This window comes from Brassica napus, chromosome C9 (genome assembly GCF_020379485.1).
Source record: "Brassica napus cultivar Da-Ae chromosome C9, Da-Ae, whole genome shotgun sequence".
Taxonomy (NCBI): Eukaryota; Viridiplantae; Streptophyta; class Magnoliopsida; order Brassicales; family Brassicaceae; genus Brassica; species Brassica napus.
Window position 1 is genome coordinate 59,397,290 of NC_063452.1, and position 20,976 is coordinate 59,418,265.

General features: G+C 39.3%; 6 protein-coding genes and 1 long non-coding RNA gene across 11 annotated transcripts; 5 read left to right on the forward strand and 2 right to left on the reverse strand.

Moving 5' to 3' along the window:
- Window positions 1-1,951: 1,951 nt before the first annotated feature.
- Window positions 1,952-4,433, forward strand: LOC106372339 (dicarboxylate transporter 1, chloroplastic). Its single transcript, XM_013812535.3, has 3 exons — window positions 1,952-3,163; window positions 3,545-3,766; window positions 3,840-4,433. The coding sequence occupies exons 1-3, from the start codon at window positions 2,039-2,041 to the stop codon at window positions 4,200-4,202; spliced, it is 1,710 nt and encodes a 569-aa protein (XP_013667989.3). The 5' UTR covers window positions 1,952-2,038; the 3' UTR covers window positions 4,203-4,433.
- A 118-nt stretch (window positions 4,434-4,551) lies between these two features.
- On the reverse strand, window positions 4,552-7,447 carry LOC106372338 (zinc finger CCCH domain-containing protein 56). 2 transcript variants are annotated; one of them, XM_013812533.3, is made up of 2 exons: window positions 7,301-7,447; window positions 4,552-6,756 (listed from the first exon to the last, which is right to left on the reverse strand). In XM_013812533.3, the coding sequence occupies exon 2, from the start codon at window positions 6,692-6,694 to the stop codon at window positions 4,766-4,768; it is 1,929 nt and encodes a 642-aa protein (XP_013667987.2). In that variant the 5' UTR covers window positions 6,695-6,756; window positions 7,301-7,447; the 3' UTR covers window positions 4,552-4,765. The 2 variants fall into 2 exon arrangements, with proteins under 2 accessions (XP_013667987.2, XP_013667988.2); XM_013812534.3 differs by having other exon boundaries at window positions 7,125-7,351.
- A 2,363-nt stretch (window positions 7,448-9,810) lies between these two features.
- LOC106372343 (nuclear transcription factor Y subunit A-1) lies at window positions 9,811-12,313 on the forward strand. 3 transcript variants are annotated; one of them, XM_013812539.3, is made up of 6 exons: window positions 9,811-10,111; window positions 10,333-10,629; window positions 10,847-10,956; window positions 11,085-11,159; window positions 11,460-11,621; window positions 11,773-12,313. In XM_013812539.3, exons 2-6 carry the CDS (start codon window positions 10,335-10,337, stop codon window positions 11,986-11,988), a joined length of 858 nt encoding a protein of 285 aa, XP_013667993.1. In that variant the 5' UTR covers window positions 9,811-10,111; window positions 10,333-10,334; the 3' UTR covers window positions 11,989-12,313. The 3 variants fall into 3 exon arrangements, with proteins under 3 accessions (XP_013667993.1, XP_013667994.1, XP_022565883.1); XM_013812540.3 differs by having other exon boundaries at window positions 9,814-10,111; window positions 10,304-10,629; XM_022710162.2 differs by having other exon boundaries at window positions 9,814-10,111; window positions 10,310-10,629.
- A 154-nt stretch (window positions 12,314-12,467) lies between these two features.
- Window positions 12,468-15,364, forward strand: LOC106372340 (calcium-dependent protein kinase 7). 2 transcript variants are annotated; one of them, XM_013812536.3, is made up of 9 exons: window positions 12,468-12,694; window positions 12,978-13,513; window positions 13,600-13,723; window positions 13,798-13,941; window positions 14,012-14,164; window positions 14,237-14,352; window positions 14,444-14,611; window positions 14,697-14,930; window positions 15,006-15,364. In XM_013812536.3, the coding sequence occupies exons 2-9, from the start codon at window positions 12,998-13,000 to the stop codon at window positions 15,156-15,158; spliced, it is 1,608 nt and encodes a 535-aa protein (XP_013667990.1). In that variant the 5' UTR covers window positions 12,468-12,694; window positions 12,978-12,997; the 3' UTR covers window positions 15,159-15,364. The 2 variants fall into 2 exon arrangements, with proteins under 2 accessions (XP_013667990.1, XP_013667991.1); XM_013812537.3 differs by having other exon boundaries at window positions 12,511-12,776.
- A 201-nt stretch (window positions 15,365-15,565) lies between these two features.
- LOC106372342 (protein RETICULATA-RELATED 4, chloroplastic) lies at window positions 15,566-18,025 on the forward strand. Its single transcript, XM_013812538.3, has 8 exons — window positions 15,566-16,210; window positions 16,374-16,442; window positions 16,772-16,903; window positions 17,011-17,064; window positions 17,170-17,214; window positions 17,330-17,469; window positions 17,574-17,699; window positions 17,792-18,025. Exons 1-8 carry the CDS (start codon window positions 15,698-15,700, stop codon window positions 17,835-17,837), a joined length of 1,125 nt encoding a protein of 374 aa, XP_013667992.1. The 5' UTR covers window positions 15,566-15,697; the 3' UTR covers window positions 17,838-18,025.
- A 33-nt stretch (window positions 18,026-18,058) lies between these two features.
- LOC106369944 lies at window positions 18,059-20,159 on the reverse strand. Its single transcript, XM_013810032.3, has 3 exons — window positions 19,182-20,159; window positions 18,392-18,928; window positions 18,059-18,262 (listed from the first exon to the last, which is right to left on the reverse strand). Exons 1-3 carry the CDS (start codon window positions 20,016-20,018, stop codon window positions 18,164-18,166), a joined length of 1,473 nt encoding a protein of 490 aa, XP_013665486.2. The 5' UTR covers window positions 20,019-20,159; the 3' UTR covers window positions 18,059-18,163.
- On the forward strand, window positions 18,312-19,035 carry LOC125593131. Its single transcript, XR_007329073.1, has 2 exons — window positions 18,312-18,471; window positions 18,613-19,035. It is a non-coding gene; the product is annotated as an uncharacterized LOC125593131 (long non-coding RNA).
- Window positions 20,160-20,976: the final 817 nt, after the last annotated feature.

Genomic DNA, 20,976 nt, shown 5'->3' on the forward strand with positions numbered 1-20,976 from the left:
ACAAATCAGCTCACCCTGTCAAAGACATTGTTATAATTAAAGATTCGCAACAGAAAGCATAGACGATTCGTAACGTTTAAACTCTTGAAAAAAAATTCCATTAAGCTAATAATGTTTGCACAAATTTGCCGCCGGAATAATAACCTTGTTTGGCGATGAATATCTACGACGTCCAACACATGAGGATCTGCAAAGACTACTACATATCGGAGAACAGCGTGGATTTCTGGGGATGCTTGGAAGCATCGACTGTATGCATTGGGAGTGGAAGAATTGCCCCACGGCTTGGAAAGGAATGTACTCACGAGGAACCGGAAAACCGACAATTGTGTTGGAGGCGGTAGCTTCGTATGACCTCTGGATATGACACGCGTTTTTTGGAGCACCAGGTACTATGAACGATCTAAATATTCTTGATCGATCACCTGTTTTTGACGACATTATTAATGGCATCGCGCCACAAGTAAACTTCTATGTTAATGATAATCGGTACCATTTCGGATATTATCTCACTGATGGTATTTATCCGAAATGGACGACTTTTATTCAATCTATCCAACTACCACAAAATCAGAAGCATTCATTATTTGCTCAAACCCAAGAATCAGTTCGAGAAGATGTCGAACGTGCCTTCGGAGTCCTTCAGGCTAGATTTGTCGTTGTCAAAAATCCGTCAAAGTTATGGGATAAAGAGAAAATAGGAAATGTTATGAGAGCATGTATCATACTCCATAATATGATTGTCGAAGATGAATGGGCATCATTCACTCAGTATAACAAATTTGAGTTTCAACCAAGAGAAGTTCCGGATACATTTACCGTCAACATGCCTTCGAATATCGGTGAAAATGTCGGCACTACAATGGATCGTCGAACGAGGCTTCGGAATAGACAAATCCATGAAAACTTAAAAGATGATTTGATTGAAAATATATGGGCTAAATTTGAACATCTTCTGTATGAATAAATTGAGTGTGTTTTAATTTCTGAACTTTGTATTTTTTTTCCACTAATAAAATGTTTGTAATTTTAAAAACTAGTTTAAACAAAATTTATAAACCTAAGGACCTATCAAAAGTCCCACCCATAATCAACATTTTAACAAAAGTCCTTAACCAAAGTCCTAAATTACATAAACTAATTAAATACTCTAAGGACCGCTCTAAAAGTCCTATTGATGCACTTGCTCTAACCTTCAAAGTCTTTATCTCTTGGTGCAAAACAAGTTAGAAGAAAAGCTTTCAAATCACTTCTGGAAATATGTTAGATGAATAGTTACAAAAAATATGTCAGATGAAGCCGATTTTCAACAAGAAAAAAAAAAGAAAAATATGAAACATATGCGACCATTGCACACAAATGAATATTGATATATACAAATGATTTATTACCATGCTTTGAAAATATTTGTTATCGTATCGGTTTTAGTGAAAAAAGCAGTGTAAATAATTTACCAGTTAAAGCTTATTTTAAACATAATTTTACCTAAACAAATAAAGGATGTTTACAAAATCAATGTTTTCAAAATTGCTCTCTAGTTTCTCATCCAATATATTTTAAAAATATCGTAAGAAGTTTCATAAAATAAAATTTGTATCAAAAGTGAGTTAACAACAATAGAGATGGTCTTTAGACCAAAAAAAAAACAATAGAGATGGTCCAAAGCTCAGTAAACAAAATAAATGGAAAACTTTAAAATACTATGTTTACTGTCGTTTGGTTAACATCAAAGACTTTTTACATTAGAGATAAAAAAAAATTATAAGATTAGAGAAGAAAAGTAAAAAAAAAAAAAATAAGTTAAGTTGAGAGAAAAGACCAAATGGCTTTTCGTTTGTAAATTTGGCCAATCGAGTTAGACAAAAAAAACATTGGCCAATAGATGATGAGGATGACCCACCAAAGACGGAGATCTCTATTTTCCACCTCACGACTATACTCTCATCAGATCACTCATCTCTGTCCGTAGATTCTATTTTCTACACTAACCGTCCGATAATCATCCAACGGTCATCATTCGATAGTCTCCTCCTCCTTTATGTTCTTCACTTGTTTTCTTCAAGTACACGTCCTCACTGTCTCGCCGACGCTACAAACAATGGCGTCTCTCGCTCTCTCCGGCTCCTGCTCTCTCGCCTTCCCCCTCAAATCTCGCCCCCTCCTTCTTCCTCGTCCTCCCTCCTCTCTCAATCTGCTGAAAAAACCTCTTCGATCTACCGAATCACGCTTCTCCTCAGTGAAATCTCCACTTCACATCGCTCTCACCAAGAGATCGACTCTCGTCAAGGCCTCTTCCTCCGCCTCCTCTCCGGCTCCCGTCGCTCCGGCGCCGTGGCAAGGAGCCGCGATTAAGCCTCTCCTCGCGTCGATCGCCACCGGCGTGATCATATGGTTCCTCCCCGTCCCCGAGGGAGTCACGCGCAGCGCGTGGCAGCTCCTCGCGATCTTCCTCGCCACCATCGTCGGCATCATCACGCAGCCGCTCCCCCTCGGCGCCGTGGCTCTCCTGGGACTCGGAGCCTCCGTCCTCACCAAAACCCTAACGTTCGCCGCCGCCTTCTCCGCCTTCGGAGACCCCATCCCCTGGCTCATCGCCCTCGCCTTCTTCTTCGCCCGCGGCTTCATCAAGACCGGCCTCGGCAACCGCGTCGCCTACCAGTTCGTCAGGCTCTTCGGGAGCTCCTCCCTCGGGTTAGGCTACAGCCTCGTCTTCAGCGAGGCTCTCCTGGCTCCCGCGATCCCGTCCGTCTCGGCTCGCGCCGGCGGGATCTTCCTCCCTTTGGTGAAGTCTCTCTGCGTCGCGTGCGGTAGCAACGTCGGGGACGGGACCGAGCACCGGCTTGGGGCGTGGCTGATGCTCACTTGCTTCCAGACGTCGGTGATCTCTTCGTCTATGTTCTTGACGGCGATGGCGGCGAATCCGCTGAGTGCGAACTTGGCGTTTAACACGATTAAGCAGACGATTGGGTGGACTGATTGGGCGAAAGCTGCGATTGTGCCGGGGATTGTGTCGTTGATTGTTGTTCCGTTTCTTTTGTATCTTATCTATCCGCCGACGGTGAAGAGCAGCCCTGATGCTCCCAAGCTGGCTCAGGAGAAGCTTGATAAGATGGGGCCTATGTCCAAGAACGAGTTGATTATGGCTGCCACTTTGTTTCTCACTGTAAGTCTCCCCCTTTCTGCTTCATCAGCTCTCTTTAGATACAATATATTGTAGCCATTTCATCTTAGTTTAGATGAAGCAAGGTCTCTGCTTCTGTTTGAAGTTGCTTTGAGTGAAAAAGTTCTGGTTTTTGGTGTTTTATTAGACGCAAAATCTTCCTTTTTTTAAACAAGTTTGTCTCCTTGACACTGTTTGGTTCAATAGATAGATTATATTAGCTGTTGTGGATCAATAGATTGTAGACATTTAGATGAAGCAAGTGCTCTGCTTCTGTTTAAAGTTTGATTTGTTGCTTTTGAGTTAAAAAAAGTTGTGTGTTTTGGTGTTTTATTAGACGCAAGTCTCTTCCTTTTTTCTAAAAAAGTTGTTTCCTTGATGCAGGTTGGTCTTTGGATTTTTGGAGCTAAGCTGAGTGTAGATGCTGTGACTGCAGCCATTCTTGGATTATCAGTGCTTCTTGTGACAGGTGTTGTCACGTGGAAAGAGTGCTTAGCTGAGTCAGTTGCATGGGACACACTCACTTGGTTCGCTGCTCTCATTGCAATGGCGGGTTATCTTAACAAATACGGGCTCATTGAGTGGTTCAGCCAGACCGTAGTCAAGGTTTGTTAATGATTGTTGCATGTTAGTGAATGCTTTAAGGAGTTTTGACACTTTATTTTGGGGTTGATTGCAGTTTGTTGGAGGATTGGGTTTGTCATGGCAACTATCGTTTGGAATCCTCGTCCTCTTGTACTTCTACACTCACTACTTCTTTGCCAGTGGAGCTGCTCACATCGGGGCTATGTTCACCGCCTTTTTGTCAGTCTCAACAGCTCTAGGCACACCACCTTACTTTGCAGCCTTGGTTCTTGCATTCCTCTCTAACCTGATGGGAGGACTGACCCACTACGGTATCGGGTCTGCGCCTATCTTCTACGGGGCTAACTACGTGCCGCTGTCCAAATGGTGGGGATATGGATTCTTGATCTCAATAGTCAACATTCTTATCTGGCTTGGTGTAGGCGGTGCTTGGTGGAAGTTCATTGGCTTGTGGTGAGGACAACTGTACACCATTGTTACCATTCTTTTCCTTACTGATGTGTAATCTCTTAGAATGGCTTCGAGGTTAGATTGATAAGGATTAAGGATTTGATATCAGGATTTTCTTAAGAGTTTGAGCTGGTGATTTTCTGCGATAGTTTATTCTATCGCACTCATTTTGAGGTGTAAGCAGATCTTAACTTGCATCAATTTTGTTTTTAAGTGAGACAACCACACCTTTACTTGATAGTTACTTTGCACATGTAAAACGTGAATCTAGTCACCAACCTAAAGAATATTGATACTGATGAGAAGTCTACTTTAGAATATACACCGGAAGACAGTGGAAGAGAATAAACCGGAAGGAGGAAATGAATGAATCTTATTAGCTGAAACTGAAACTGAAACAAACAATATGTTATTATTTCTCATACAATATGAATGGATATATTAGAGAAACGAGAATACAAAAAAAAATAACAAGAGGCAAAGTGGAACCCTTGCCTTTTGCTACAACAGAGACAAGAATCAATTTAATGAAAGTAAAAAGATACAACAAATCATCATCAGTTTCACAGCTTAGCGATCTAGCTGCAGCTGCTCAAGCCACGCATCAAGAATGTCGCTCTCACTGTGGGGAGGGTTCACACTAGAACCACCATGAACCAGCGGCCTCGAACCATTCATGTTCATGGCTCCGTTGTTGTTCCTAGGTGATGCAGCAGAGTCTTTTACCAGCTGCTGAACCCATGTAACATCTGCTTCCCTGTTTGAGTTATTATTATTAGCCAAAGAATGAGATTTTCTTAACCTGCCTAACTCATCCGACTGTACCGACCAATCCACCTTGTTTCCATGGTTCTGGTCCCAGCTTGACCACGGACTCAATGGCGAACCGGAGTCTGTCGGCATCATACTGGATCCAAAATCTCGGGAGCTAAGGCTACGTGGATGCAGCTGCTGTTTCATCCGAGAGTTCATTGGAGAAATAGGCTCCATGGCTCGTGGAGAATGGTGCTCCACATTCTTTGGAGAAGACATTATATTCGTCTTGATAGGAGAAAGCATGCTCTGCTGCTTATTACTCTGCAGCTGGTTAAGAAGAGCTGATTTGTGGGAAGGCGATAGAACAGACGAGACGCCAAGTTGATCAGAGAAGCGTGGGGATGATGCAACCTCGGCTGAGAAAAGCTCCTCTAGATTCGAAGGTGTCAGGAGCGTCTTGGGACGAGCAGAGTGATGATTCATAAAGCGTGGGCTGGACATACGCTGCATTTCAAACTCTTGCATCATGCTAAGTTGCTCAGAAGGAATAATATCTCTAGCGTTCAGAGAAGATCTCAGACGGCTCAACTGCACGTTGCTTCCTGGAAGATGCAACGCAGGTATGTTGTTCTGTTGAGGCCAACCCATTGTTGCAGAAGGAGAGATTGGAGCGGCAGATGGTGAGCCTGGTAACATGTTCAGAACCGAAGCCATGTCCATAGTGGCGGCAGCAGAAGAAGGAGACGGCAATCCAGAGCCTGTGGAAGCGTACAAAGGACGCAACTCTTCCTTTAAGTGAGCAAAGAAGCAAACCCTTCGGTTGCAACTCGTCCCATCTTTGCACAAACGTGTTCTGTATTGAGCAGGGTGAAGCCAGCACTCAAACACACCATGAGCGTATTCACACGCGTCACCTTGCTTACATGAACCCTTCTTGAAATCAGGACATGGGACACATGTGTAGTGAAACTTCCTCGGGTCTCTTCTTCTCGCATTCTCGCCAGGGTGCGCGAAGGGACACTCAGTCCAGTCGTGGGAGTAAGCTCGAGAACACGGACGGATCTTAAACGAGAACATACGGAACTCGTCTGTTGAGTAAATCCCGCTTTTGATGTCAGGCAATGATGGATCAAGCGGGTACTCTTTTTTCTCTGATGCATCCACCTTAGTTGGAGAGGAGACTGAACCTAAAGATTGCAAAGAGGAGCCGTTCTCCGGAGATGACGAGAGAGACCGGAGACTCGACCCCAAGCTAGACGACGGATCCTCATCTTTCTTCAAGATCTCTTCAAGTACGGTTCTCAAACCAGGAGCGTGGGGAGACGCAACGAGAACATCAACAGGACGGTTCCCATGAGCATCAAGGATGTTAGGATCAGCTCCTGCGCTCAGAAGAAGCTTGACAACACCCAAGGAGTTCGCAGAAGCACCAGAGGCAGCGCAATGAAGAGCAGTGCTTTTATCCGAACCGGACGCCAGATTCAACTCGGCTTCCGGGAAAGAAAGAATGAGCTTCACAACGTCTACGCTTCCGTATATGGAAGCAACCATCAAGGGTGTTCTTTGCTCAACAACCATTCTCCTAACAAACCTCTGGCGTCTGTACCAGAGACCCATCTGGTTGATGCAGGGCACAAGAGAGAGTTGATGCTTAAAGCCTTCCACATTGTTGTCAGCAGCAAACTCGAGTAAGGCGGAAAACGAATGTTCCAACTCAGAATTATTCTTAGAGAGACCACACATTGCTTAATCTGAAAATGATCAACGAAGGGAGGACCAGTGAATGAACCAATAAGTGTATACGCCTGCACATGTAGAAGAAAGAATTGGTCAACAAAAATTGGCAAATAAGGAATGATATTGAATTGTAATAAATAAAAATTTGGACCGAGGAAAAAGGATACGATTTGACATGGAAACAACAATTAAAAAAGTCAGAAGATTTACCAAAAAATAAGACTCAAAGATCAATTCTTTCACAATCGGATCTAATTAAATTAATTATTTTTCTGAAGAAGAAGACTCAATGAACAGTCAACCACAATCCAAATCTTTAAAGCTCCACGAAACCAAACTAATTGACTTAAATCTCAATCACCCAGTAACCAGTACAAGCTAGTTGCGAAGATAACTAGGTGCAGAGAAACAGAGCATGTCACCAAATCTAATCAACCTTTTTTTCTTCTTACACCTGTGGGAAGATCACAGGCCAAATCGTACGATCTGGAAGACAACACAACTGAATCTAAACCTTAATAATGTCCGAAAGACAGAAGCACATTTCTAGATAAAATGCAATAAAAAAGAACAAATCTTAGATGGAGAATTAAGAAGGAGAAGATCGATCACCTTCGCTAAGAGAAGGAGACAGAGAGAGCGTTTTTTTTTTTTTTTGAAAGAACAGAAGAAAAAAAACGGATGAGAGAGTTAACTGGTGTGACCGGAAGAGCTGGTGAGAGGTAGAGTAGGGAGTTTAAAGAGGTCGGCAGCGTATGTGACGGGATAAAGCGGTAGAAGGTGGCGGGCGCGTGGGGGAGAAATTAAGGGTATTGGAATACAGGTTTGAAATCCACGTATGAAAAGAATCTGATACTTTATAATCAGAGCCGTTGGATGCGAAGGAGAGTGTACTGCGACTGACTTTTGGACGGTGGTCAAGCTTGCAGGTGTTTCGGCCCATTTTAACATGGTAAATTAAGATCAATATATTCTTAATACCCATTAGCTTGGCTCATGAGGCTTCGATTGTCTGTTTCGACCCAATTAAAAAAAAAACATAACCTCTCTAGCTGCTGTTTTTTTTAAAAAAAAAACATAGAACTGGATTTGTAATCATGTATAACATATTTTTATAATGTCACAAACAGGTAACTGAAACATGTGCCATAAAAAAACATTTTTAATGTTAAAACCCCTCAACTATGTTTGTTTTGGGTAAAAACCCCTAAACTAAGTATTTAACGTAAAAATTCTCAAACTAACTTTATTTAATGATGTAAACCCTAATCATAATTACCTACTACCGGTAAATCTTTAGTTTGGGGGTTTCTACATTAAGTAAATATAGTTGAGGGATTTTACCATTAAAAATCAAAAAAATCAAAATTTTATAATATTATCTAAAAATTAGTAACTTAAATTTTCAAAATTAGCATTTTTAATTTTTAATTGTAAATATATGAGTTTGATGTGTTTTTAACATCAACATATATATATATATATAAATTAAAAATGTAAAAACCGAGAAAATATAACAAAAATTATATAAATAATTTAGATGCAGTAAGACTTTCTTTCCTAATTTCTGGATCAGACATATTCCAAGAGCACAAAATATTATGGCGGACAAGCTTGCAAGTGGTACGAGGAGTTCTCCTTCAGATATGTTATATGTCGATTCAATACTTTCGGTTTGGCTTTCTGAATAGTGCGGTCCAGTTACTTAGTTCTCGCTTATGTTGTCAAAAAAAAGTTACTAATTTTTAAATAATATTATAAAATTTTGATTTTTTTTTGTTTTTAAAATTTTTAAAGGTAAAACCCCTCAACTATGTTTACTTAATGTAGAAACCCCTAAATTAAAGATTTACCGATAGTAATAATAATTATGACCTGTTAGGGTTTAATTCATTAAATAACGTTAGTTTGAGGGTTTTTTCATTAAATATTTAGTTTGAGAATTTTTACCCAAAACAAACTTAGTTAAGGGGTTTTAACGTTAAAAATCTTTAAAAAAAACTTATTACAAGAACAAGGTTATTAACCAACATGTGTTTATCATCCGAGCTTGTTTGAATTCATCACGAACATAACCATAAGTTAACTAATTTATACTATTAAAACAAGATCCTATTGTCCTTTTCACCTTAGTATGCCCTTTCTTTACTAACATTGTATGTTTCATTAAAGACAATCAAATAATATTAATAACACATCTATATTGGGTTTTTTTTCGGATCCAGCCCATTGTCCACATCAGATCTCTCTTGGGCCATTTGGGCCGATTAAGAAATCAGATCCAATTCTCACATTTTTTTTCCCTTTGGGCCATTGAATCCAAGTTCAAATAATTTTTTTCAACCATTCTTAATTATTTTTTTTTCTTTTCTTAATATAATTTAAGCATTCATAAAAAATGAATTTTTTCATTGAAAAGTATAAATCTTTATTAAAAGTATATAATTTTTTTTATTAAAAATATTAACCACGTAATAAAATTAATTTATAAGAGTTATACCAACTTAATTCATTATAAATAGTCATTTAAAATGAAACACGATAAAAAATTTAAGTCTTTTATAAAATAAAACACAAATATATGAAATATGAAATTTACTAAATATTTATCAATTGAAAAAAAAAAATAATAAATCCGCGCTTTGAAAACGCGGATCAAAATCTAGTAAGCATCTTAAGTTCGTAACCATAGGAGCAGAGACTTCGAAACCATTTGTTCACGTGTGTCAACGAAATATTTTCTGGCAGCAGTAACAAAGAATTTTTTTAAAAATTAAAATAAAAGTTGTAACATCAAATTCCTCATTGTGAAACCAAAAAGATTTTATTATTTACCAAAAATGAAAAGTTGTCATTGTATATTGGTCCCTACAAATTCCACGTGTCACTCTTCCAAGCCGATCACTTGCGTGTCACTTGGATCCGAATTTCTCTTGTAAAACTAATTTATTTGCCGAAAAGAAAATAAAAAGAAAATTCAAAACTAATGATAACGTCAGCCAGAGAAGAACCCAGATCTGTGCGCGCTGGCATCTTTCAGAACTCGCCACGTGTAAGAAAAGTTCATTACTTTCGTGGGGGTGATCTTATCAAACTATGCGAATTTAAAATCAAATCATAATAAAAATACATAAAAAGGAAATTACAATTCTGGAAAAAAAAACGAAGGAAAGAAAATTCCCAAAATTAAAAAGAAAAACTAGGGTTTTCTTCTGCCCAATCCTAATCCTTCTTCTCCTTCCTCCTCGGATTAACAACACTGCCGGCTGTCGGGTATCCCGAATCACTTGTCTCTTCACCAACTCATTCTCTGCTTTTCTTAATTTCTTAATTCATTCCTCTGCCTAAGTCGTGATCGATTACATAGCTTCACGGCTCTTCTAATCTTCATCACGATTGCTAAAAAACTGAAAATTTCCTCTGGTATGCTTCTCTCTCTTTATGGGTATATATTTGAATTGTAAAAAATCGAGACCTTGAGGGGAGTTATCAAGTTCTCACCTTTATGTTTTTGCATGTCTCTTGGCATTGCTTTATAGCCCCAAAGGTTGCTCCTTTTTGTAGCTGAAGACCGTTTTGAATTTTCTTATTTGATTCGGTTTTTGGATTGGTTAGTAACAGAGTGTTTGACCTGATTTATGAAGAGATGCAATCGAAATCGGGGAGAGGGAACGAAGAGGAAGCCAATCATCACCATGCTGATCAGCAGCAGCAGCAGCAGCCGATGATGTATCCTGAGCCCTGGTGGAAGACCAACGCTTTTGGCGTTATTCCACAAGAGCGACCTTCTGTGCTTCCGTCGAACTCCTCGTCTTTGGATTGTCCCAATGGTTCTGAATCAAACGATGTTCATTCAGCTTCTGAAGACGGTGGTGGTGCGGGTAATGGCGAAAACGATGCCGCTTGGAAGGATTCACAAGCTGTGACTTCCTCCCCTTCAGGTTTTGTCTTTTATTTTCTTGGCTTTAGTCACTGGTATGCTTATTCTTCTGCTCGTGATTGGATTACAATAACTTGTTTAGTAGTTGCTAAGCGCCATCATTCTCAAATGATTATTTTGCAATCTGGTCTGTTGCTTTGTAATTGTTTACATTTAAGTCAAAGGAGATTATCTGTTGTTGAAGCGTGTCACATAATGGGTCTCTAATCATTTTTCAGTTGACCAACATGGAATGGAAGGGAGTGATCCGACACATGTGGCGGCTTCTATGCACGGCATGCATAATCAGCAACCTGTACAACCACCAGAGCTTGTTGGACACTACATGGTATGTGGTTGGTTTCCTCTCAGTCTTTTATTATATATGATGTTTCAGTTCTTGAACGGTTAAACTGAATATGCTGTAGCTAGTACAGCGCTCTTAATGTGTATGATAAACGTAATCTACGTTTACAGGCTTGTGTACCACCTAATCCGTACCAGGATCCATATTATGCGGGAATGATGGGAGCATATGGACATCAGCCATTGGTATCTTTTCGAAACCTCTCTCAGTCTCTACAATAGTTTTCATATGGTGTAGTGTTTGTTTGACGTATGAGTGCTCTTGCCACTAATTACTCTTTGTGGTGGTTTAATTTCTGTCTGGAATGATTCTGGCTTCACTAGTTCTGTTTGTTAGAAGTAATGATATGTTTTTGGAGTTCACACCTGACACCTTAATGATCCTTTAACAAGTCTTGACGATTCTCAATGTCTTATGAGTTGAGTGATTTCGATCATCTAAGTCTGTTTGTTGCATTTTTGTTGAGTAATGTATGGTTTGCGCAGGGTTTTCGTCCATATCTTGGAATGCCTCGTGAAAGAACAGCACTCCCACTTGACATCACACAAGAACCTGTTTATGTGAATGCGAAACAGTACGAGGGAATTTTAAGGCGAAGAAAAGCTCGTGCCAAGGCCGAGCTAGAAAGGAAAGTGATCAACAGAAAGGTAACTTTCATTACAATAAAAATGAAAATGTGGCAGCACATGTTGGGATTCTAAGCATGGGACAGTCATTTAAAAGTGAAGGTCACTTGTATGTAGAATTTACAAGATTCTTATGTATCTCGGTTATAACTTGCGGCGTCTTCTGTTACAGCCATATCTTCATGAGTCAAGACACAAGCACGCAATGAGAAGGGCAAGGGCTAGTGGAGGCCGGTTTGCTAAGAAGACTGAGGCAGAAGCAGCAGCAGAGGATGCAGCAGCAGCAGCTGGTAGAGAAAGAGAAAAAGGTTCAGCAACCAACTCATCTGGCTCTGAACCAGTTGAAACTGACTCTAATGAAACCCTGAACTCTTCAGGTGCACCATAATCAAGCCAAAAGCTCTGAGAAAAAAGGAGACACGCTTTGGCTTATATATATATCCATTGCCTCAAACCGGCAAATCATTCTTGGCTTTTGGGTTTTTTGTGTTTTGCTTACTTGTTCTTGTCTGTGTGGGTTTTGGAAGTTACAATGTACAAAGAGTAAACCGAGTGATGTTAGGTGTTAGATTCTGAGACGAGAGATGGGGGAATAGTCAGTAGGTCTTGTTTTTATTCTTTTTTTTTTCTTGTGGAAAATTGGAATATACGTTTGTTTAATCGTTTTGCTTTTCACATCTGAAAGTGTTACAGAGCTGACATTGTTGTTCGTTTTTGTTTTTTCTTCCTTAATGCTTTGATCAAGATTGTGAATCTATATATGTAACTGATCACGGGTAAGTATAAAAATGCATATTAAAAAAAAAGGACAATAAAGCAAAACAATTAGTTTCTATGATCTACTTCAGTCTGCAACGGTAAGATTGATTATTAATTTATTATATAGACACGAATACCACACGAAAGGAACAGGAAACACAAAAACTAAAGTTAGGCGTTGTCATTCTTTGAATCTGTAAGAGAGAAGAAGAAGAAGAAGAAGAAGAAGAGAGTCAATTTGTGTGTTTCTCATTAGGAGAAGAGAGAGAGAAAGAAGAAGACTTTGACTCGTCTTCTTCCCCTCTCTCTATCACTACATCTGTTTCATTCACACCGTATGATGACTTTTCCCTTTGATTTATAAACATATATCCCTTTTGCTTCTACTGATTATAGCCATTAAGTATTCCTCTTGAGGTCTGTGTGTTTCCCCTTGCTTCTTTTTTAGAATCTTTCCTCTGGTACTCTTAGCTAGGGTTTACTTATCCAATTTAAACCTAATTTGCTGCTTTGTTGATTGGTAATAGTTTGTAAGGCTTAAGAAACTAATAGCAGCTTTGGAGCCTATATAGCTCAAAGTTTTGAACTTTCTATCTGGGTTTGATGAAATTTTTTCAGGAGTTCTGAGATTTGATTAGATGGGGAACTGTTGTGGCAGTCCGAGTTCGGCTACAATAGAGAGTAATCATGGCAAACCCAAGAACAAAAACAACCCCTTTCAAAGCAACGAGTACACAACAGCAAACGGATCTGGAGCTGGCTTCAAGCTCTCTGTGCTGAAAGATCCAACAGGACACGACATATCTTCTCAGTATGATCTTGGACGCGAGGTTGGTCGAGGTGAGTTTGGTGTGACTTACTTGTGTACCGACATCCAAACGGGCGAAAAGTACGCTTGCAAGTCCATATCGAAGAAGAAGCTGAGAACAGCGGTGGATATAGGGGATGTGAGGAGGGAGGTTGAGATAATGAGACATATGCCTAAACATCCAAACATTGTCTCTTTGAAGGATTCCTTTGAGGATGATGACGCGGTTCATATAGTCATGGAGTTGTGTGAAGGAGGGGAGCTGTTTGATCGGATTGTCGCGAGAGGACATTACACTGAGAGGGCTGCTGCTGCGGTTATGAAGACTATTGTTGAAGTTGTTCAGGTTCTGTTAGCTGTGTGTGTTAACAACTTTTACATTTGTCTGTGTTTTATGCTTACACTCACACATCCTTTGTGTGTCTTTTGCAGATATGTCATAAGCAGGGAGTGATGCATAGGGATCTTAAGCCAGAGAACTTTCTTTTTGCTAATAAGAAAGAGACTTCACCTCTTAAGGCTATTGATTTTGGATTATCTGTCTTCTTTAAACCAGGTACATTTGATGAGTATCAATGGGAAGATTGATTATGTGTATCTTTACTTTTAACTTTTGCTAAACTGTAACAGGTGAGCAGTTTAATGAGATTGTTGGAAGTCCTTACTACATGGCACCAGAGGTGCTGCGACGTAACTATGGACCTGAGATCGATGTCTGGAGCGCAGGAGTCATCCTCTATATCCTTCTTTGCGGCGTCCCTCCCTTTTGGGCAGGTTTGTCTAATGCTTTTACCATATCTTAGACCTCACTCAGATGTATCATATGCTTAATCTTTTGGTACAGAGACTGAGCAAGGGGTGGCTCAAGCGATCATTAAGTCAGTAATTGACTTTAAGAGAGATCCATGGCCAAGAGTATCCGAAAGCGCCAAGGACCTTGTGAGAAAGATGCTTGAACCTGATCCAAAGAAACGGCTTTCTGCTGCGGAAGTACTCGGTAGGCTTCTGTTTTTTTAGCAGTGCCTAAGCTTTCTGGATACTTATGAAGAGAGATTGATTCTATTTGCAGAACATACTTGGATACTGAATGCAAAGAAGGCTCCGAATGTGTCTCTTGGGGAGACTGTGAAAGCAAGGCTGAAGCAGTTTTCTGTTATGAACAAGCTCAAGAAACGAGCTCTAAGAGTATTGATTCTGATAAAACCATGCTACTGATTCTTTGATCTGATTCAAAAGCAAAAGATAATAACATGTAAACCTGTTTTGCCTCTTGTAGGTGATAGCTGAACACTTGTCAGTGGAGGAAGCAGCTGGGATAAAGGAAGCATTTGAAATGATGGACGTTAACAAGAGAGGCAAGATAAACCTCGAGGAGCTTAAGTACGGACTTCAGAAAGCTGGACAGCAGATCGCTGATGCCGATCTTCAGATTCTTATGGAAGCTGTATGAATGAATCTCTTACTTCTCAAGCGCTATGTGTCAAATCTGAGAACTGAAACTCTTTGCTTTCTTTTTATTTTCCCAACAGACTGATGTTGATGGGGATGGGACACTGAACTATGGAGAGTTTGTGGCTGTATCAGTGCACTTGAAGAAGATGGCGAACGATGAACACTTGCATAAAGCTTTTAACTTCTTTGATCAGAACCAGAGTGGTTACATAGAGACCGAAGAGCTTCGTGAGGCTTTGAATGATGAATTGGATGAAACTAGCAGTGAGGAAGTCATCGCTGCCATCATGCAAGATGTTGATACTGACAAGGTAAACATATATATATTTTTTTTGGTAAATTCTTATGAAAAATCTTTACATTATATCTTCGATTCATATGATCAGGACGGGCGAATAAGCTATGAAGAGTTTGCAGCGATGATGAAAGCTGGAACAGACTGGAGAAAAGCGTCACGGCAGTATTCGAGGGAAAGATTCAACAGTTTGAGCCTCAAGTTAATGAGAGATGGTTCTTTGCAACTAGCAGGTGAGGCTTAACCAGTAATGCAAAGTTTGGATCTTTTGAGTTGCCACGGTGTAGAAGAAGAAGCATCAGAAGTATTGGTATTGGTTTTTTTGTTTTTGTTTTCATTCTCACGTGTCTTAGATTTAGAGTTTCAATTGTTTGGAAGTTGTTCATTGGTTGATTGATAGGCCATGTGATATCGACAAGTTTCTGAGTTTCCAAGATGAGTTTTTAAAAAGCTGTGGTAGGTACTGTTTCAGATCTCAATATCTGTCAAAGACATCATCAACTCTCAAAAACATAGTACTTGGAATGTAATGAAATTAAAAGAATTCTGAGATGTGTAAGAGACGCGTGAGAAAGCACGCGCCGGTTGCAACCCATCGTGAGGCCCACCCACCAAACACAAAATCTAAAAAGAAGCAAAAACCCTTGAGAATAAAAAAAAAACAGAGCATCCCAAATAATAAATAAGAAGGAAAGAAAGAATCTATCTTTTTGCTCTCTCTGATTCTCTCCTCTGCTCTCAACAAGAGACTGAAGAGCCCAAGGAGACGACTTTCTCGCATCCATGGCAATAACGTCGTCCTTCTTCTGTGTTCCGACACCGAACACATCATCCATCTCCGAATCGAACCTCTCACGGCCTCACCTCTCCTTCTCTTCCTCCTCCTCCTCCTTCACCGGCGCTATCTCCGCAAAGTCCATCTCTTTCCACCGCCGCCTCACTATTTCCCCTGTTTTCTCCGCCGGCGGCTCCGACAACAACAACAATAACAACGGAGGAAGCGGCGGCGACGGAGACGGAGACGGTGGCGATGAGGATAGGGACAGGAACAGGAGCGAGGCGATGATGTTGTTGGCCGAGTCTGGGACCGAGTTGGAGAGTCTGCCCAAGGATCTAGCTGCTGCTATCGAGTCGGGTCGGATTCCTGGATCGGTTATCAACCGGTTCCTCGAGCTACAGAGATCGGCTGTGATGAGGTGGCTGATGCAGTTCGCTGGGTTTAGGGAAAGGCTGTTGGCTGACGATCTCTTCTTGGCTAAACTCGCCATGGAGTGTGGTGTTGGTGTCTTCACCAAGGTTTGTGTGGTTTTTTGCTTAATCCACTTCGTCAGAAAGTTTGGAACTTTTTGACTATTTCTGGAAAATTTCATCGGGAAAGTGTTTGAATGGTCCCATTGTGATCAGTTAGAATCGTTGTGTAATTGTGGCTAATATGTATTTGATTCTTTTGTGTTTACAGACTGCTGCTGAGTATGAACGGCGTAGAGAAAACTTCTTCAATGAACTTGAAGTTGTCTTTGCTGATGTGGTAATGATCTAAAACTTACTATTAGAAAAATAATCTTTTAGATGACCCATTCAGATGGATGAAAGGTTGGGTAGTTTGTGGTTGTGACTCGTGACTTGTGTGATGGGGTCTGCAATTTCTCACCATTAGTTTTTGCATGAATAGTCTATCACCAAGTAGTTGACATTTGCTTTGTCTCTGTGGTAAGAACCAAATTTTGAACTGTACACTTGTATACCCACCACCCCCTAGTCTCATTTGTTTTCAACATTTTATTATCTGGAGCCTTGTTATTTATTTTGTTTATCATGAATACAAAGTGGACTCACTGTCATTTTTTTTTTAATTAGGTGATGGCTATCATTGCTGATTTCATGTTAGTTTATCTACCTGCACCTACTGTGTCTCTTAGACCACCTCTCGCACTTTCTGCTGGTGGTTTATCCAAGTTTTTCCACAACTGCCCTGATAATGCCTTCCAGGTATCATTCTTTTTTTTTTTTTTGTAAAATGATTGTTTGGCAGATGTGGGTTAAGTTTCGAAAAATCTCCTTCTCTTCTAATTATCAAATGTGTTTGTATGCTGCAGATTGCTCTCTCTGGAACCTCATATTCGCTCTTGCAAAGGTTTGGTGCTATAGCGGTATGTGGTGTTCTTCTTTTTGTCAATTTCTTTCTATGTGATCTCAGTTACACGCAATAGTTTGTTAAAAGGGCTCTGATCGTTTCTGTATATCGTTTTGTATAGCGCAATGGGGCAAAGCTGTTTGCCGTTGGCACCACATCATCGCTGGTGAGTCAAAACATATATATCTACCTCAAAAGAGATCACAAAAACTGTTGTTTCACATTGTGTTTATACACTTGTTTTGACTTGACGGATATGTGTGTGTTTTAATTTGGTTAAGGTTGGTACTGCTGTTACAAATGCATTTATAAAAGCAAAAGGAGCTGTGGACAAGACTTCTGAAGGTGAAGTCGAGACTGTTCCAATAGTCTCCACAAGTGTTGCATATGGTGTTTACATGGCAGTTTCTAGCAACCTAAGGTACTGAGTCTCTTGCTAACAAACAACAGGCAGTAGATATACTGCAACTTTTAGCATTTTAGAGATTGGATAAAGTAATGAGGTATGGTTTTGAAATATAACAGGTACCAAGTATTGGCTGGTGTGGTAGAACAACGTCTCTTGGAGCCATTGCTACACCAACACAAACTTGCACTCAGTGCCATGTGTTTCGCTGTTAGAACTGGCAACACTTTCTTGGGTTCCTTATTGTAAGTTGTCACACAAAACATGGTTATTAACTTCTGTTCTCATCAATTTTTTATTTACATGTTCTTTGTTTTTTTTTTTTATGTTGTCTCAGATGGGTGGATTATGCGCGTCTCATAGGTATCCAGAAATCTCATTGATGATTCAGAACATGATGAGCTCGATTCAGACATGATCTGCATTCCAACTCATGTATACGAAACTCTCTGTCTTCATTCTCAATTGTTGCTGATTTTGATTGTTTGATCCTATTACTACAAAACTAGTCGATGTTGCCATGCAACCAAGGCTATTTTCACAAAGCACATAAAAGACATGCATTTGGGTTTTTAAACCTCTTTGATTCCTCATTGGGCAGAGGTGGGTTTTGAATTGACATTCTCACTGTCTATTTCACTGCAACTAGAAGTAATACATCATATCATCAATAAATTACAGATTCAATACAGCTCATTAGACATATGGCCTAAGCAAGAACTTCATCTTTGTGACAAGCTCTTATCTTCACTTCCAAAGTTTCTGAACTGCTAACGTTTTCCACATCGCAGCACTCGATTCCTTCACCCTGTTAATTATTTCAATGTACTTATGCTTTCAGGCTTTAGATCATGTATATATATATATATATATATATATATATATATATATATATATAGAGGTGTTATGATTTGGTAAAAAGATTAGCATTGGTTACCATCTTGTGCATAGTAGCAGCGATGACTCGGACTTGTGAAATATTACCAGCAGATTGATTCACATTTGGCAAGCAAGGAGGTAAACTACCAAGCGTTTTCACCTTGTACATAGTAGTAACCAAGCTTTGGTTCTTGTCCTCTACAACCGACTCAAAGAAAAACTGACGAGGCATCTCACACGGATCATTCGTCACCCGTCTCGTGTTAAATGTATACACAGGTATTCTAACGTTCTTCCACGGCCGGAACGTTTCTAGAGGGCGTTTCAGGTAGTTTCTTGGTAATACAGATTGGTAAACGTGGACTGAGTAGCCCCATGATACAGAAACTGACCAGTTGTTTCCTCTTTGGTAACATATTGTCTGTTGGAGGATGCGGGACTGGTCGATTTTCGCGGTTTTCATGAGGTGGTTCACTGATTCCTGGCGGCTCATGGCTGGGAATATGGGGTTTATGACGTCGAAATGGTGGAGACTTATAAGAGGAGACTGAGGATGAGCTGATAAGAGACCTGATATGTCACCATGCAGATCAATCTGATCATAATATATCAAGTAAGATGGAGTTAGTGTATGTGAATAAGAGCAGATAAGAGCCATCAAAGAGACCGACACTAATATAAAAAGGATTCGGGTTTAATTCATCTACTGCCAATTAGTTTTAAAATGAAGTATGATAAAGTATGGATTTAAATTATTCATCATGTTTAATTTTGGTGACTATATATTATTGGAACATTTGAAATCTAAAAAGTAAATTATAAACCGAAATTCGAATTGAACATCCTACCTGGTGGATACCTTTGTTCATAGTAAGATCAATTCCCAAGTCAGCCAAGCAACGAAACGAGAGAAGATCGCTATAAACTCCAAGGTACCTTGCAATACAATCTTCCATTTTATTGAGAAGTGTTTCTACCGTTGGATAGCTCAATGCATATCCTCCACCTCCGTATCCCATGTCAAAACCGAAAATAGCGTTTGACCAAACGTTCTCTGAGTTCATCCCTATGTAATAGTGTTTCTTGTGGTCGTACTGCTCCAGAGCTTTGACTAGATTATCCAAGAAGAAGAGAGTATCATCATCAGCTATCACAAACCATCTCGTGTCCTTGGAGGCCTTGTTAAACGACTCATGGAGGGATTGGAAAAGGCGGATCTGAGTCTTGAATTTTGCGTTTGTGATGGATGAGTCTTTGTTAACAATGAAAGGAGGTGATTGTTGAGGCCAAGGCAAGAGATCACGACCAGGTGGTTTTTCTAGAAAGACATGGCCTCTTGTGATGTTTGGTCTCCACCAAGGCTCTATGTAGCCTCTCCTAAACCTCCAAGTCTTTGTACTACCAACGATTACAAAGAGGAGATGGCTGATGTTTGTAGGAGGCTCTCTTGATGCTTGCAAGGACGCAGATGTGGATATTTCTGAGGAGGAGAAAGTGAATTCAAGAGGGGCAAAGAGTTTATGGGTTATCATTTTATGAGGATGGTTAAACGCAAATGTGTGTAACAAGAAAAGTAGAGCACCGGAAATGGCTATGGACTTCCATAAGGTAGATAATGATAGGTTCTGAGAGATATGACTCAGTTTAGTTAGTTTGGTATTGTTGTGGTTGTTCTCAAATGCCATAGAGAGACTAATAAGCACAATAAAATATCAATTTGGTAGATCTGAACGTAGATGATTACTTCCATTAATTATATAAGCATAGGAATAGTTAGTTGATAAATTAAAAGGGGAATGTTGATCATGAGAGCTGATGTGCATAAATCATGTGTTTAGATGTTGTAGCAGGTGATTAATATTAAAAAGTACTGAAACTTTCACGTTTTAAGAAAAAAAAAGGATACAAAAGAAGCCAAAAAGGTGATGAAACAATCTTCACGCTGCTTATCTATATGCATAATTGCATGTAACCATATCATTTACATTACCACTACGTAATAATCTGCCTCTCGCGCGGAATGTGATTATTAGTTTCGTTATTTTTTATTAAGGAGACATTAATCTGTTTAATCTTGATATCAGTTCGGTTTTAGATTGTTTTTTGGTTTTTAATCTCCTAAAATATAATTATTATTTTAAATCAATATTTATTTAGTTTGTTCGGTTAAAATGTTTGATGTTTTTGGTTTTTTTTTCCTGTGATAATAAAAAATTACTATTACTTGTTTGTTTTCATGTTATGAATCTTAGATAGTCGTGATGTCGAACCAATGGTTTCATAGTATAGTTTCTAAACGGATAATAGTTAAAAAAATGAAAAAAAAAATTATTAAGACAAATCATTTTACTACAATTTGGTCGATAGTGAAAGAAGCATTAAGAAAAATAATATTTTAACTTCCAAAAAATTAGATATTTCAGTTGTGGTAAATACTTAGTTATAAGGTGTCACGTCAATGTGCACATGTATGTGTATGTAAAATATATATAAAGATGGTTGATAAATATGTAAAGATATTGTTAATTAATATTAAATGACTTTTTCAAAATAATACATGAAAAATAAAATTCAAAATTATTTTAAAAAAAAATATTGTAAAATTGATATAAACTATAATATATAACTTATATATAATTCTTT